Here is an 18,064-nt window from a genome sequence, read left to right on the forward strand (position 1 = left end):
TTAAAGAACAAATGTCTGAACGCACATCTGATGAAAAATATTTTTAAAAAGGAAATGAAAAGCCTCTAGCAATCGCATATAAACCACGAGAACAAAAATGAAACAAAAAGAAAAAAAAAAGAAAAAAGAACCACACAAAGTTTGGGTTTGGAAATAAACTTTTGCTTCTTTTTCTATCATAAAACAAGAAGGAATGAATGTGCTCCCAACCTTGGTGTAGTACAGAACCATTTTATAAATATTTAACATTCTATAGGACTGATTCATATATTCTCACACAACTCTGTGGCAAGGCTGACCCATACTGCCGACATTCTACATATCACTGAGACAGGGAGGTGAAATTTTCCTGCTTTCAGTCTAATTGTCTTTGACAATTGCAGTGCCTAGTGCTACACTGCTTGTGTTGTATTTAAAAACAGGGGAAAGAGTAGAGACTTGTTCATTAAAGATGCAGTATCCCTGGTTCACAAAAATGCATCTGGCAGGTTCAAAATCGAATGTCAACCAAAGGTCCTTGCAGAGTGTGAGCTTCAGTTCATGTATTGGTTAGTCACCAGCACAGCTGGGCTTTTTTTTGAATTCTGAAATACTAGTATCTCCATGTTTACTAATGTGCTTCATATAAATCTGCAGACGATTAAATGACTTTTCTTTTTTTAAGTAAAGAGACAAAGCTATTGTTTGGACATGGTGTGTATGCACATATAAATATTATATACACACATGCACACATACAAGATGGAAAGGAGTTAGTGCTGTGAGGACAAGGTTAGCTTTCAGAGCTGATGATGAAAACCAACAGACATAGATTATTATACATTGGAGGGATGACTTTTCTAACAAGGGCAGAAATCAGGAGTAATTCCTTAAAGTCAACAAGGTTATACCACCTTCCGACTGGTATAAGCAAAAGGGTAGGAGGCCCTACAACTTTTGGCGGCCTTGCTTTGTGACAAAGTGTATCCTTCAGATCTGAGTAATGCACTCTCCCTCATGATGGAGTGCTCCAGAGAAAAATGCAGGGGGATTATAAGAACAGCCCTTTACCTGAAGTTGTACGTATTTGCAGACAGTGAAAACCCTGGTCAGATCCCCAGATTTGCTTTCAATGTATTAACATCTTGATGAAGGAACTAATTTGGATCTTTTTGGCTAGACGATCCCCTAAAGAAGTATCCTAAAGAAGCCACCTAAATATGACCTTGTACCATTTTACAGAGCACAGTCTCCAAATAGCTGGTAAAGACACCCAGATGGTGTTTGGCCTATGTATTTTAGTCAGATGGTTGATTTTCCCCTTGGTAGGTTTGTAATGCTCAAGAAAACATTTTGCCCATCTATCTGCATTTGAGTAGAATACAAACTGACTAATAGATAAATAATCCCTGTGAAAGTAAATAGCCTTAAAGTAAACTGCCTTCACATTCCATTGATCAGCTCAGTCAGCAAACTCTTCTATATTGTCACTAATGTTCTAAATATTTTGGAGAGAAACATGCCAGAAGTATAGAGTATTTCCATTTCTGTCTCACATAAGGTCATTATGAACTCCTCCTTGAATTGATATTGATCCTTCAGCTTGCAGAAATATTCCTCCAATTTATTTTACTTTTGTTGCTGTAGGAATTGTTACTGAAGGTACAAGGAAGAAAATGAGCTGATGCAGAATGGGATCCACACATTGAAAAACGACGTTAAGCATCTGCAGTGATAGGCTGACATGGCAGACGCTCTTTAACCATTTCAGGTTCCTTAAGATCCAGGGCTGCACCAGCGACCGGGAAGCCCCAGCCAACCATTTGGGCATTTCTGTGGCAGCAGCCCCCATCTTTGCCCAGTCATGAAAGACAGCAAATGGCTTTCTACCACAGAAATGTCAAAGACCAGCAAATATTTCATCCTGAAGACACTATTAGAACATATTTTGTCTCTCTTCTCAAAAACAATCCTAACCTTTGGGACCCCCTCAAGTTCAGGATCATGCTTCAGCCCTTCCCGGACACTCCTTGACAAGAAGGCTGCTGAGAGGGCTGAAGGACCAGCAGTGTGCCAAAACTTGCTCACTACAGAGGAAACGGGCTGAATGTAGGAGGAGGGAGGAAAGCATTAAGGGCAGGACATGGCAGGGCGTTCAGCCAACTCAGCCCCCCCGAACAGGGGGAAATTCTGTCAAAGGAGTGGCCAGAAACCACTTGGAGAAGGGCTGAGGCACCTCTTGTTAACACTACCTGGCCAAGCTCTCACCAAATTCAACAGGCACCCTCCCAGAGTGATGCCAAGGACAGCTGCTGGTAAGGAAAGATTTGGGTAACAATCTAGGTCTGTTTTCCTCTCCTTACAGCTGCTGTGATAGGGGTGGTTTTCTGCTTCTGCTTCCCCGAAGCTGAATCGAGCCCTGGAGAGAACAAACATAAGCGTGTGTGTGTGTGTTGTGTGTGCGTGCGTGTGGAACCTGCATTTTCACACCATCTCAGTTTCTGCCTGCTTCTCACTTTGGTTAACATTTGAAAAATCCATTTCCCAGAGTGACTTTTTAAAGAGAATGATTTAAAGCTGGAAGCCAAAGGGACCATCTAAAATTTTGTTTGCTTTTGGTTTTGCTACTGGGTAAAAAGAGGGAAAAAACCACTCTAGTGGGTAGCTTTCATTCTACCAGCTGCAAAAAAAAACCTGTTAGGAGCGCGATTAGGAGAAACAGTTAACAGGAGCTGGTTTATCAAAACTTGCCTGAGCCTTTCAAATGAGCACAGCTCAATGGCAGATATGAAAGGCAATGTCTAAGACAGAAATTGGGTCAGCAAACTGCAATAGTGTACTTGCCAGTGTGATCAGCGTGAACCTACAGCTAATGGGGACATCAGGATCTCCCAAATATGAGGATGGTAGAATGACCAGGGGGAAGAAGCAGCCTGTGGAGGTTTGGGGGAAGCAGAAAGACTGGGTCATAACAACGACCATAGACTGTAATTGCTGTTGAAAGGAAAAAGAAAAAAAGAAAAAAGAAAAAAAAAAAAAAAAACAAAAGAAAAGCAGGTGATGTACTTAAGTCTTACTTTCTATATCCTTAATGAAAGGCACTGTTTTTAAAATGGTACTTTTATGCTTAAAACATAAAGTTTTAGATAGACAAAATGTTTGCCAGGAATCCATCTTCAATTAGATTTTGGTTTATTTGCTCTGGTTTTAGCACGTTCTATCTAAATATATATCTATATCTTAAAAGAAAAATAAAAGGAAAGTAATAATCAAGAGTCATAAATTTCCAGCAATATCACAAAATCCCTCATTAGCTTTCTGAACGCTAAATGTCTCCATTGATTTAACAAAATGAACAAGGTCTGTACAATTTTTGAGAAGACAAACATGATCTAGTTAACAGATTGGTATCTCTTCTTGGGGCTTTTCAGTGCATTTATTTAATGGTTTTGAATGTACATTACTTAACAGAAACATTAAATGCCAGTGCTTTGCAACAGTTTTGTTACTGTCTCTTTAAAGTAAACAAACAAAAAAATACATTCAAAAAAGCAAGGCTGTTTTGCTCATGTGATGGCAGAGGCTTTGGGCAGCTGCAACATGCACTGCTCCTGCTCAGAGACATTACCCAACATCAGTCAGCTGTCACCAAAAGAGTTGCACGGAAAGCATTAAAGGATAAAAAGAAAGGTGGGGGGTGGAGGGGTGGCGGGGAGAGAACTGAGCAAAATGCCACACATGCCAGCTAGTCTTTCCAGAAGGAAGACACCAGAGTATGTATATTTGGGGGAGGAAAAAGGGGGGTAAAGAGCACTAACACAGAGAAAAACTTGACTTCAGGGGAAAAAACAGCAGCTCTCTGAAACTTGTTTAGCAGGTTCACATTCCTAATGTAATCTGACTTGCTGTTGGTGTTGTTTTTGCCCTATTTCTTACTTTGCTTTCCAAGAGAAATGTAACAAAACTGAGGTAGAAATAATGGTGGGCACACTCCAGCCTGGAAGATTTCTACTGGATGCTAAATGAAGTTTGCATTAAGGACAACGGAGCTGTACGTACGCAACAAAAACTCAACTTTACAGTTTAGGAAGGGAAATAAATGTACTTTGAGGGTTCAGTTTTGCTTTGTTATTTGTACTGTTTGTTTGGTCACAGTCCGCTGCGTTGCTATAAACAGCTCTGCAACCCATAGCTCTGCCAGCGCCCTACACCGATCCCACTCCCTACACCTTCACCAAAATAACCTCAAAACTACGACTAGAGCCACGCAATAGAGGCCAGCAGTCACAGCTTAAGGTAATTTGCCTCTTGGAGTCCTACCAAATCTCACGTTTGACTGTATCGGATGCTAACATAAACCGATTAAGTGGCTCTTTTTTCATCTATGCACCTTCTAAAGACTGTATCACGTAATTATCAAGGAGCAATATGCTGAAAACTCTTACAGTTTGCCAACAAGAAAAATCATTCTGCTCTGGTTTGATCTGACAAATTGGCAAAAGAACCATTTCTGAACACCGGGAAATCCTTCTGCTTCTATTTTTAAAAACTGTAAAGCTTCAGTCATATTACACACTAGTTTTTTTCCTGGATACATTCAAAGTAATTTTCCTTGCCATTTTCCAATTGTTGAGGTAAACATACATATTTAATATAAAGTAACATTGAAGCCTAGCCTATAACTCTCAGCAGTACATAGTGCTTTCAACACATTCCTTTGAGGTACTGTACAAATCACAATCACTTTCCTGAGTTTTTGCAGACAGAACATTAAAAGAAATGAACTGCAGAAATTAAGGTCCAGATTACCATTACCCTGTTTTACCTGTTCTTAGTTTAACACCACAGAACAGACAGGATTGAGGAATACTGTTGCTCTTAGAATAGCAAAAATCTGGTTCTCTGTCGCAACACAACCGTTCATCTCTTTAGTCCAATAATGTTTGAAGTTAAAGCTCTTTATATTAGCACATGCCACCAATGTAATTGTGAGGCAAACAAAAAATAAAGCACCACTTCAGGCACTTGACAGCAACTAAATCTCAAGAACAGCAGAATGGAATCAACACACAGGGTTCATGTCCTTCTGAAATCAACCCACTTGCACCTTGCTCCTTGGTGAGTATTGTCTAGCTTGAACAGAACTGAGCATCAACATGCGCTTTCTGTCATGTGTGGCTTTTTCAGATCAGCAGCTCTTGTTTGATGCACTTTTCCTTCAAGTCTACCCTGGCTCTTTAGAGGCAAGGTAAATTGTAGTCTTCCCAGTACCCTTTGCAATTTTAACACTACTGAAAAGGGTTCTCTACCCTACGTAGCAGGTTCTGTGTGTGCCAACATTCATTACATTTTTTTTTAAGTAGTATCACTGACTGCAACCAAACATTTTGTTCCATTCAACATATGTATCAAGCTCTTTTTGAGATATGCTAGGCTGTATCTTGCAGAAAGCATTTTCAAAGTCTTGATATGTAACTGGCCTCAACTGGCTGGGCATAATGGCTGAAAGGTCTGTGGCTGGCATGGCGTGGAGTGGGCCCACCACAGCTTCCTGACACAAGTGAGCCACATCTAGTCCAGAAAAGCCTTCTGTGCGCTGGACAAGCAGTGCAACCTCCTTGTCATTGAGACAGTAATTGTGCTGTGAGAGCAGTTGTACTATTATCTGGTGCCTCGCTGTGCTGTCAGGAAGTGGGATTAAAAGTCGTTTCATGAAGTACCTTCGAAGAGATTCATCAATTTCTTCCGGTTTACTCGTGGCGCAAATTACTACTATTTGGTCCTCAGCAGAAGTCAGTACAGTGTCCAGCTGCATAAGGAACTCGGTTCTCATCCGACTAACTGGACTGTGTTCTTCGCTCACTTGAGAAGAAAGGAGCATATCAATGTCACTAACAAAAATCACCGAGGGTTGGCGACACCTTGCCACAAGGAAGGAGGCATGGACAATTTTCTCTCCTTCCCCTAACCACTTTGTAACAAGGCCAGAGCCAGTGATTTTGAAAAATGTGGCCCCCAGCTGACTAGCTATACATCTGCCCATTAATGTTTTGCCTGTTCCCCGAGGTCCAAATAAAAGGATGCTCCGAGGTAGAGCAGTCAGTCCATTGAATGCATCTGACCTCAATACTGGCCATAAAACCTCCTCCTTAATGACGGCCTTTACTAGATCTAGGCCAGCAATGTCGCTCCAGTCCACAGGAGGTCCTTGGTTGATAATCTCATTGGTAACAAGGTCAATGAGGTGTGTGTCAGTATTCTTCAGTTGCTCGTCCACAGAGTGGTTGGATGAGGTAGCTGCACGAAGTCCCGGGCCTTGCATTGGGTGAGGGAGGAGCTGCCTGTGCTCATCACCGTGCTCATTCATTACTGGGGAGGTATACTTCCCAAACGAGTCACTCGATCTCGAACCCAGTGAGTTTTTAGCAGTACTATAGGATGGGGGTGTTAGAGCCCTACTGGACTGGCTGCTGAATTTCCTTTGCTGTTCAGAGGACATTAGCTGCTTTGTTGGCTTAAATGCTAAGGATGATGTTTCAGCACTTCTGTCAAAACCATTCCCCCTGTTTGCATTTGAAATGCTGTTGTCGGGCATTCGATACATGGGACTCTGTGTAGATCTCTGTTGGCCATAGCTGTAATTTCCATAACTGGAGTCCATTTCTCCTTGCCCTGCCATATAGAAAGCTTTCCTTTTGAGAGAGCTGGCTGAACTGTTTGTCAGGGCAGATGGCGCGATGGGCGTCAAACCGTGGCCCTGGTAGGAGTAGCTGGGGACAGTGGTGGGGGGCAAAGGGGTTGGAGCAGGGATTCCTGAAGGCAGGTACGCCGAGGGCGGTGGGGCACCCCCGGGGCTGTACCCAGGGCCAACAGCAGTTTGAGGAGGATAACTGGTGGAAGGGTAGCTGTAACTGGACAGGTTAGAGGTCCCGTTGTAGCCGGGGACGAGGGCTGGTGGTGGCGGCGGTGGTGGGGGCTGTAAAAGTCCCGAGCTATGTAGGGGGGATGGATGAGGGGATGGAAGTGCAGGTGCTGGCTGGCCACTGTAACTGGTATGCAAATAAGAGCCATTGTATCCTGCGGCATATTCCTGAGTTGGGAGCCCTGAATGAAGACTGGGAACGGTGTGACTTCCGCAGGTGCTGCTGGAGTAACTGGGTTCAGCCAGGTTACTGGCCACCCCAGGAGAGCTCCCGATGCTGGCTGAGACGTCTGCGGGAGGAAGGGCAGCACTTACCCCAGCTTTGCTGGCGGTGATAACGTCTGGGACACAGTTCATGGGATACACGCTCTCCGAGTTCAGCGACGGCTGCCAGGGCTCGCTTTCATTCTTCCGGCCATTCACCAGCCCCGAGGGAGCTTCAGAGTAGTTACTGAGAATGGGCCGCTCGGCCGGGCCTTCCAAAATACCGGAGTATTTTTCTGCATACTTTTTCAGAAGATTGGAGGCAGTCAGAGCCGAGATGTCATCGTTAGCCCAGGCGTACTGATAGGTGCGCTGCAGGTGCCCCCGGTAGGCTTCCACCTTGTGGGCAGGGGACCGGGTGGTTGAAGTGATATCAAAGTGCTGTTCTGGCCACTGGGCATGCTCCGGCGTCCACTGCATCTTCAAGCCTAGGGTGGCAGGGGAAAAAAAAGTTAACAGTGAGCTCGGCCTTTTTTGGATGCTTTTAAATGAGTTCTCAAACATGCCACCTGTGAACCTCTTCAGCTCTCTGAAACACTGTACTTAATACCACAAATCCTTAAGGAAAGAAAATACAATGCCCTTATGAAGCAGTGTAAACTGCTTGGTTTATTGTAGGCACAGGCACATGGAGCCACATTTTTTGTCGATTTGGTAGCACGTTATTTGTTGGTTTAAAAAAATATAGGTAATGCCAGATTTCTCAAAGTAATTAAATAAGACAGTATATTTTAAATACTCTGAGTGCAGATTTATTGTTAACATACAAGGCACCCAACTGCTCTGTCCTCTCTCATCACCGTTTCAGTTTTATATTTTAACCAATATAAAAATATGAGACACAGCTGACAGATCACATCTAGGATACCTCTCTTATTTGGTACTGAACACCTAGTTAGCACAGTATAATGCACCCTGCGCAGAACAATATGACACAGACATAGCAGGTCATTCCATAATCCAACTCTCATCTAAAGTGGTCCACGACAGTTTCAAATCTGCTTCGTGGAGTGCAGCAAAGCAATCTCCCAGGCAGCGCTCCGTCGCTTTCATCACACAAAGCCTACAACTCGGTATGAATTACAACTGGCTCCTTTCTGCCTCTCAGTTCTGTTGTTGAGGCTCTGGAAAAAAAACCAAGCATGACTTGTCTGTCGGTCTCCTTGCTTGCACTCTCTTCCCCCCACCCCCCCGCCTCACAGCCTCCAGGGTACAAAGAAAGAGGGTTAAAAAAAAAAAAAAAGAAAAAAAAAAGAAAAAAAAAAAGATTAAGAATAGGAAAGAGAAATGAAGCCAAGGCCCAAGTTCTGGGGCTTCCACATCTGGCTATAAAAACAAAACCCATCAATAAAAAAAAAAAAGAAAAAAAAAAGAAAAAATGCAAATGTCATTTTAAAACAATTAATCTTGCAAATAATGCGATGTGAATTATCCCTCCTCCTGGTAATCCACTGTGCGCAGTAAGAGCAATTTACAAGCGTTAAGATAACCCCCTCCGACTCGTACCTATGCATGGTAAACACATTGCTGATTTTTGTACAGCTGTATCAAATAGACCTCCTTAATCTCTCTCGTATTACCAAAAGTGATTTTTGCAAACTGTCTTGTGCCCTCTGGCACAGATTCCCTGATAAGGAGGAGGCCTAGTCGAAATGAAGCATCTGTGGCACTAGCTCCCCTCTGAATTACTGCAGTCTATTTTGACAGCTTCTACCCCCTCCTGTTTTTCTCCCCAACCCCTTTAGCTCTTCATTGCCTGACTCTGGCATCTGACATGGCCAGCTTAGCCTCGCTGAGCTAAACCTAACACAGCACAGAGTTTGGTAACAGAATGGCATGTTTATTCCCTTCTGACTCTCTCTTCCTTGTTTGCAAAACCACTGCACCAGACACTGGAAGTTAATTAGCAGGATGATGCTGTGCTAATTGTGTTAATTTACAAGGTTTTAGTCAAAGAGAATCATGCCAGGGCTGGCACTGCTGTCATGCTTCCGACTTAATGATTAAGAAATACTGAAAACAAGGTGGGAAGGATTGCAGTAATTACACAATAAATGAATAAAGCAACAGATTCATTTGCAATTATATTTTATTGCAGTTGCACTCATTTGCATTTGGATTCTTCATTTTTATTTTTGGATTCATGTATTTGCAAATCACCAAATCATTTAAATTTAGCCTGAAAACTGCAAAGTACCTCTAATTGAGCCTTGTATTTTATTAGTACAAGTACTGCAAATCTCAGTCCACATGAGCATGCCATTGATTACTTGTGGATATTTTTTTCCTAAACGTTCTCTTTCCCTCTCATTTTTCAAACAAATTGACAACTTGAGAAAAATGTCTGTTAACAATTATACCGCTATCCTATAACAGTTAATTCAGAGAAGTGCTTTTGACAAATGCAGCTTTGAGACTGAGTTTTTGTCTGATCTATTTCTTTCATTTAGCATTAATATAATCTTTTTTGCTAATTGTTTCTGATGTTTCAACCACTGCCTTTCAGAGGGGGTAAATGTATCATGAAATTGGGTGAAATTATAGAAATCATGCTCATATGAAAAAAAATGCAATTTTAATGAGAAACTATCTGAAGCTTTTCAGAAATCATACTTTGTTAAATACAGCCGGAAATCTGAAGAGCAAATCACCAAGAGCCAATTGCAAGTAATCAATATCTAAAATTCTTCTAGTGTCATGTGATTTACTTCCAGCTCATTTTTTAAAAAAAGAATATTAATGTTCCTGTAATGTAGAACTGCTTAAGAGACATCAAGTTCATTACCGTTATTAAAAAACAAACAACAACAACAAAAAACAAGCAAACCCCAAATAGACAAAAAACAAGCAAACTGACCAACCAACCAACACCTATCCATGTTCTGTGATATTGGGCGTATAAGCTTACCAAAACACTGAAACCTTCTGTTACAGAGCTGAAGAAGATCCTGAGCAGATTGATGCTTCACCAGATACTAATGAACGGATGCCATGAGAAAGAGTCTTCACAAAGAACGCTGTAAAGCAGCAGTGAAACTTTTGAAAAAGAAGGTGAAATTCTCTGATGGAGTAGAGAACCTGGCTGGGCTAGTACTTGTACTGTAGTTAATGAATATGCTTTTGGCATGTTGTCTTTAATGGTTTGTAAAAGAAAGACTATTCAATTTAAAGAGATAAAAGAATGCACTAGGTCAGAGCACAACAACATATATCATACGCTACCCACTTAGCAAGCTTTTCAAAATACCTTTCATAAATACTTTAAAAATTTCATTAATTGGTCTTTTTATTTAGAATGGATCGTGTACTTTTAAAAGAAATAATTCTATTTCTAGGCACAGAGGGGAGATGTATTTAGATGGTGTAAAAACTCAATTCTTTGAATTTTATTTATCCAGATTAATTTATTTTCCTTATTACGAGGCTGCAAATGAACGTCAGAAAATCTGAATTATCCATTATAAGAGGAGGGGGGAAATCACACCATCAGCATTCTTTATTTGGAATAATTGCTAGCTAGACCAGTAGTTTCACATTGTCATGCTATCTTTGGGTATGCTCACTGCACAATAATTGAAAGTTTATTTATTGATGCATATTAAATACCAATGCATTTAACAAAGGCTGTAAAGGCAGGATTAGGCTTTGATTAGATAAGCTTAAGAGAACAGGGCTGTTCTCATCCCATGAAACATGAGCATTTATTCCAGCACATTGCAATCATTAGTGTTATTTGGAAGCATAGGTTAATAGTTAACCATAAGCATATTTTTTGCATTAGTATGCAGTGAAGAAATCTGTATTTACATGGGGCCCACTGGAGTGGTCTGGGCTGGGGGCCACAAATACCCATTTCCTCAATTTGCTATTAATCAAAGAAGCTGCAAGATTTCTTAGTGGTTCAATAATTGTTTGACAAAAGTCAAATGTCTGATTTGGGAGGAAAAAAAAAGAAGTTGTAGTTTCTTTTAATTATGCAAACACTCCCCCCGACAATTGCTTAATGTTTGCAGCCACTTCCTCTCCATATTTTAAACTGTATTTTATTAGTTGCTTTTTGCTTGAGCTGATACATGTTCCTACATTTCTTTGTTAGGAATCCAAATGCTGATATAAACATCTAAAATCAGGTAAATAAGGGCATATTTAGAGGTTGCTTTTATTTTTTTAGTGTTATTTAAACTCTGACATAAACCATGGTCCTGCAGGTAGTGTATTTGTTTAATAACTTACTGAAAATCCAGAAGCAATACAAGGCTGAATGTATTAAAAAAAAAAAAAATCTTTGCTAACTTAGGAATCCTCTGAGCTATCGACATTTTTGAACTGCGTAAACTGTGCTGGTACAGGCTGTAAAAGGCAAAAGGAAAGGATTCTGTTCTTTAAGTACAGGTATGTACTTATCAGAGAATTGCTTTTAAGATAAATTTAATACATTATATAGGAGAGGCAGTGTAGGATTTTTAGCAGTATCTATTTTTCCTTGTCCTGACAGCCCTGCTATACATCCCTCCTCCATAATTCTTCCGGTTGGATCTATCTGAATTACATTTAAAGTAATTATAGTCAACAATTTCATTATTCAATTACTTTGAACCAAGTGTTTGACCATTTTTTTTTCCCATCTAATTTTGTACATTTAGCCTGAAAATGTAAAATCTAATATACTATACTTCATCAGTTTCACATACAATAATTCCATATGGCAGAAATCCACTTATATATTCAGATTTAGGAATTAAAATAAACAAATAAACAAAAAGAAAGAATGCCAGAGTTAGGAAAAAAATAACATTGTAATCTGAAAGCAAAAAAGAACAAGCAATGTTCTACACATCCTGGATGTCCAGCAGGGCCTGATCCTGCTGGGAGCTTAAGTGAGTTTCTGCATACAAAAAACCCTCCTCCGCTGGTGCCCTCAGTATCAGGTCAAACTGCTCAGTCCCTTACAGGATTTTATCTGTTACAGAGGATAAAAATAAATAACTAGCCTTTCCTTTCAGTTTAAATAGAAGGGTTTCTGTTGAAAACAAGCATGGAAAAGTCCAGAAATACTAGCTAGGACCACACTGGGTGAAAACACAACAAAGGATTTACGGTGTCCCCCAGACAACTCCAAATGATACAATCACCTTCCAACTAACCAACCTGGTTAGCAACGATCTGCTTTAGACAAAGGACACTGGGACTTTAGTAAACTTCTCATCTATTCACATCTCTAATAAAATAATCAAGATAAAATTAAATCATATGCAACTGGTTTTCTGAAGATACCAGCAGAGGTTGCATTGCACTTTTAGAGTTGCTGGGGAACAAAACCTAAATGACACGGAGCTACTGTGCATGGGGAACTAGAAACAGGGCAGTACACCAACCTTCCCAACCAGCTACCAAAGTTTCAGTTTGGATCAGGGGCCTCTAACCATTCCTTGTGGTCTCTCTATTCCTGTCCTGTTCATTCCTGCAGTGCCTTAGGTACTATCTAGCACAGGTCTGCAGCTTCACTGGTAAACATCAGTAGCTCAAGCAGGTTCTTAACTTTAGGTGTGTAGTTAAATATGATCTGAGCAACTGCGTAATGTGCTGTTGAAAAGGTGTAGGCTATACCAGGGGCAAGCAAGTAAGTGAGATGCTTCTGATATCTGTCCATAACAGACTTGTAGGAACGCGCTGTTGCAAGGCAGGAAACAACTCCAAAACCACAGCTATGAGTAACACCAAGCCTCTTCCTCCTATACTTGCAAGTGGACATGAACTTCATCACTTTGGATTGCTTACACATTTAGCCAAAGGCTCCAAAAGCTGCCTCTGCCCACTGAACTGTTATTTTTAGTCCTGTCTCCAATTATTCGAGACATTGAGTATTTACACAACAGACCATAATGATTTTAGCCAAGGGATAGCTTCTTGTGGACATGCAGAGATCAGATCTGCCAAAACAGCTATTGGCTTAAACAGGCACTTCACTGGGAATGTGCCAGGACTCCTCAAACCTCCTACTTCAGTGAGAGCTGAAGGTGTTAGTACCTTGAGGATCAGGCCCTAAATCCACCTTTTAAAATCCTTCTTAAGCATGGGACAGAGCTGAATAAATGAGTCATGCTGTAACCGCTGTTTGAGATGTAGGACACACGACTCCCTGGGTTTGTACTAAATCTGATAATATTTTGTAAGACTGTATACTGTCATATGTCCCATAATAATAAAAATTAATTCAAGATTTCTTTTACACTCCATTTTTTATTAATAAGTGTAATTTCAGCTGTTTGAAGATAGTGCAACTGATCTCTCTTAATTGGAAACAGGAGGGATTTTGAAGAGTGGATTGAGCTAATTATGTTTTGCAGGGGAAAAAAAAAAAAGGAAAGAAAATGATTCCCATATTTATTTTCTAATTACTCAGTGAAGACCTCTGCTCCAGTCCATGAGGAACTCCTTTGACGTCAAAGGATTCAGTGGGAGGAAGAGCCTCCAACTGAGCTGCCCAGCTGTACGGGCCCAGCTTCGGAAGATTCTTTCAGTAAGTAGCAGTCAAAAACTCATGAAAACAGGCCTGAAACTGCTCTCAGCATTTTCTTGGTAGAGGTCTGTTCTTCGTTTTATTAGATATAGCCTATGCATGCCACACGCATCAGTGGGAGCAAACTGTTGGCAGGGCGTTTACAATATGATTACCATCTAGCAGGGCTAGTGAAAACATTTCAATCTTTAAAACAAAACACTTAAATCATGAGTAATATTGAGGATCACAAATATGTCAACAGCACTTAAAGATAAAAGAAATCAGAAAAATGCAACGTATTTTAGGAGAGCCTGGACCAGTTAAAAATGAAATTCCAGACATGGAATCTCAAACTAATACATCCCAATTATCTAATTTAAATACTGTCAAATGATTATTCCTTTTAAATCACACTTTCACACCTCACAACAGCAAATTGCAATACGTTTACAGCAAATGAGTTCTCTCCCTCCAAGCCCCCTCCCTGCCATTTACATAAAGCAGAGCCTTTGATAGTCACAAAGACATTTCTGGCTAAATGGCCTTTAGTGGTTCCATCAGCTTCAAAGGCCTTATGAAACAGAAATAAGGAGAAATAACAGTCAAGCAAGCAAAGGAACACTAGGTCCAGAGATGACACTATCATATTCTGCCAGCAGAAGCAGGTTGGATGTGCAGGCCAACCAAGCAGCGCCCACAGATGTGGATGATAGGGACTGTAGCTATTACTTAGGCACCACTCGGGACCTCCCAGGATGCTGCCCACCTTGGAGGTATCAGTTGCTCTGCGGCAGCAGTCCTTAAGCACAAGAACATCCTCAGTTCAGGGCTCCATCCTTGCAGCGTAATCACATTGATGCACTATCATTGTGTACCATAAGTAACACCATTTATGCACACATGTCAGAACCCTTCTATATAGACAATTTGTCATATCTGTGATTAACTGTAGTTTATGTTTAAAATATTTTACTATCTCAGTCTGCCCTCACTGTACTCATTTGCTCATAACGCTTTTCTAAACTGACTAGAAAACACACTAACAAAGACAATAATTGCAATTACTTTTCTTTTAACTTATTATGATGCTTCCTCTTCCCAGGTTTTACATTTTTAAGCTGTTTCTGTCAAGTACCTCTGAACAGTACCATGCCTTTAAAGGACCTAGCATATTTTACCACTGCCAAATGAATAGGACCATAGTAGTTTCTGAGAGAATACTCAGAAGAACAGTAACTGTAAACAAAAGTAAGTGTAACTTATTAAAGTCACTTTTTGTAGTTCACTGAACACATGCTTATAGCTATAATGTAGGTTTAAAATATTTAATATACCACATAATGTGCAATTTATGCCTATATAAACATGAGAATCAATATAACTAACTACTGCAGTGTAACTTCAGTGATTCTGAGAATTAAAGTATTCACATGATAATATATAGTCATAAATGAATATGGAGTTTGGCCACTTGGCACAAGTATTTATGCATATTTGCAAATGCAAAATAGTTTAGACCTGGAGCATGATTCTGGTCCCGCTGACGTGCTTACTTCAAGTCTCCAGTAAACCCAACTGACGCTTTTGGAAGTGCAGCAAAATGCATACTCTCTTTTTAAGCAACAAAACAGCAGAAGGAGCCTTTGCCTTGGCTCCCCTTCCAGAAGTGGTGTTTGAGGCACATTTACCTTGAAAGAGCGTATTCCAAATTCTTAAAAGCAGAGCAGATACAATACACTCACTGCTTTATTGTTTTTCTCACATGATCAACTGCAGCAGGTGAAACACAGAACCCTGACTTTTTAGCAAGCGAGAGGCAAAAGGAATGAATTTTCAGCACTAGGAAGCCTCATATGGAACATTCAGATCCTGACCTAACTCTTTCAGGGGAAAAAAAAAAAAGAAAATTATAATTTTAAAATGTTGGAATTGATTATTTTTTTCCATTTCTGTTGCTAATCATGATTCACTAAAATTGTTTCTTTTTACAGAATTTGCTTCCATTCACATTTAGAATTATTGCTTGGTTCCTCCCTGTAAATAAAGCATTTTTAAAACCCTTTTTTCATGTATCTTAAATCCATTAAGACAATTTCCTTCTTAAGCTCATTTCCTTTTCCCAAATGAAGATCATCAGGACATACCACACGTGTCCATAGGGACAGCAGAGCTAATGAATATGTATGCTTTATGTCACAACAGAGCACTCCCCTTGTTCTGCAGTATCGACCTTCTCTTATGTGAGTAAATAACAGGTGAGCACTTGTGCATGAGGATAAATGGGGTTAAAACTGCCATAAAGGGACATGCTTTATTTGAACAAAGTGGGTGCACAATAAATAGAGATCCTGAATTATTTTTTACATCATGCTGTTCCAAAATGTTAGAAAAAAAATCTTGCTCTAAAACACCAAATCAATTACATAGCAAGAGTTATTTAAAATATATTTCCTTCCTATTAACAGCAGCAGCATTCTGTATAAATACCACTACCTTATTTTTTAAATATATTTCTCAGTCATCATACTTTAAAAAAAAAAGTATGTATGTATTTCATAGCTTTATGTATAGCAAAAGGAGGTTAATTCCAGAGATTTATCTAACCAGCCCTATTCGCCTTACAAATACGAAGGCAAAGATCAACTTCAGTAAGTTTCAAATAACTGTAGTCAGGTTTGACCCAAATCACTCAACTAACAAAAGTGGAAAAGCAAATTTATATGGGCCAATAACACAGTGCTTCAGCCTGCTTTCCTTTTAAAGCGCTTATTCCAAAACCTGCCAACATAGGAAAGGTATAAACAGTTGCTTTACTGAGATTAGAGTACCTCTGCTAATCAGCTAAATGAGAACAAATACTGATTAAATATATATATAGAAGTAATCTGATACTCAAGAAAAAAAATCCTTCTTAAGATGACTCCACAGTGCACAAAGCTCTCACAAAATTTGTTTATGTTATTTATGCATTTTGCTTTTTGGCAATCTGCACATTAATTTTTAATGAAATAGTAAAGAGATGTTGCGTCTCACACTTCGATAAAAATATTCTATAGCCAGGACTGGGTGACATAGTGCATTAATTCAGTGTCCTTCACTCCTGGGACCTGTGTATAATTTAGTCCAGCCTGAAGAAAATAACTTTGATCTGAAGGCTGTGGAAAAAGCTACATATGAAATGAGTTTTGGTGGGTTTAGTGTTGTTTCTTATATACAAGACGACATATGAAGATAAACTGCTTTAGAATGCTCCTGATGTGGCCCAGGATTAAGAGCAGGGAGCTCTTAGCAGAGCTCATCCACTCTCTCCCTTTTCCTCATTGCACCAGACACATACCACGCACGTTTCTCTCTACTATAAGCATTAGAGTGGCTAGGACTGCCATACACTGTCTTTCCATATAGAATATTCAGCGTAAAGGAATTGTATTATCAACCAGTATACTCATTTGGTCCTCCACTGAAAAGCAAGCAAACAAACAATGTCTATATTTCAACATGAGAGATGATGTTGTAAGAAGGGATGATGTTATTACAGGGAACCCGAGATTTCCTCCCCAAGGTAAGGAACACCTTAGCTAAGTCATCAGAACTGTACTAATCACTCTCTTAGGGAAAACAGAGCTCCGGCACGGCTCCTTCCCGGGCTTGGCTGCGTGAGCAGCTGACCCTTCCTTTCCTTCCTGCTCCCCCCAAAGCAAAGAAACAAGATTAAAAGCAGAAGCATAACCAAAGAACTGACATCATAGAAACACTAAGCTGAGCTAAATCTTTTCACCACTGAAACCTTTCAATTATTGTACCCCAAAAATTCCAAAGATTCTTTCTTGCTCGTTCAATAAAATGTATCTGAATTAGCTACTGAAAGATGGGATATAGCCTATTTTTGGGTATGTTTTTGGTTTGGAACTTACTCTATTGTTTCCTGAGCGTTTGAAAGGAATTATACAGATTGTTCAGTTATCTTGACAAATTATCTGGGGGACGAGGGGAGGAAGAACAGGGAATTTTCTATAGACAAATATAGAATCTCTCTCTGTATATATACATATACCTTTATATATTTTACACACATACTTGCACCAAAGAGAGAATGTCTTAACTGAGAAATTTAACTCTGTATATGCTGATATTTTTGCCATATTCCTGGAGACAGTGGGAAGGGAAAAAACCTAACTCCTCAGGTTGTATGTTGATTCTCCTTTCTCAAAAAAAGCAAAGTTCATCCTGCAACAGGAAAAGTTGAGCCATGTCCTGAAACACACAGTATGTCACTGAGAGGATGCACAGGCATTTCAAGGGGCAGAAGAGAATAATGCACTGGCTTTCAAAACAGAAAGAAACGATAGACCCCAGCTGATAAAATGTCACATTCCTTTGCAGCTGTCACACAAATT

General features: G+C 40.0%; 1 protein-coding gene across 6 annotated transcripts in view; it reads right to left on the bottom strand.

The window, feature by feature from the left end:
• The window catches only part of FIGN (fidgetin, microtubule severing factor), a 108,728-nt gene that overhangs the window by 2,099 nt on the left and 88,565 nt on the right, over window positions 1-18,064 (bottom strand). For all 6 annotated transcript variants that reach the window (XM_064451481.1, XM_064451476.1, XM_064451480.1 and 3 more), the window contains one exon: window positions 1-7,593. This exon is cut by the window's left edge and continues 2,099 nt beyond it. In XM_064451481.1, the coding sequence (XP_064307551.1) occupies window positions 5,345-7,585 (2,241 nt within the window). In that variant the 5' untranslated portion in view covers window positions 7,586-7,593 and the 3' untranslated portion in view covers window positions 1-5,344. The remainder of the gene's footprint in view (window positions 7,594-18,064) is intronic.

The sequence above is a fragment of the Phalacrocorax carbo genome, chromosome 5, assembly GCF_963921805.1.
Source record: "Phalacrocorax carbo chromosome 5, bPhaCar2.1, whole genome shotgun sequence".
In the NCBI taxonomy this organism is placed as follows: Eukaryota; Metazoa; Chordata; class Aves; order Suliformes; family Phalacrocoracidae; genus Phalacrocorax; species Phalacrocorax carbo.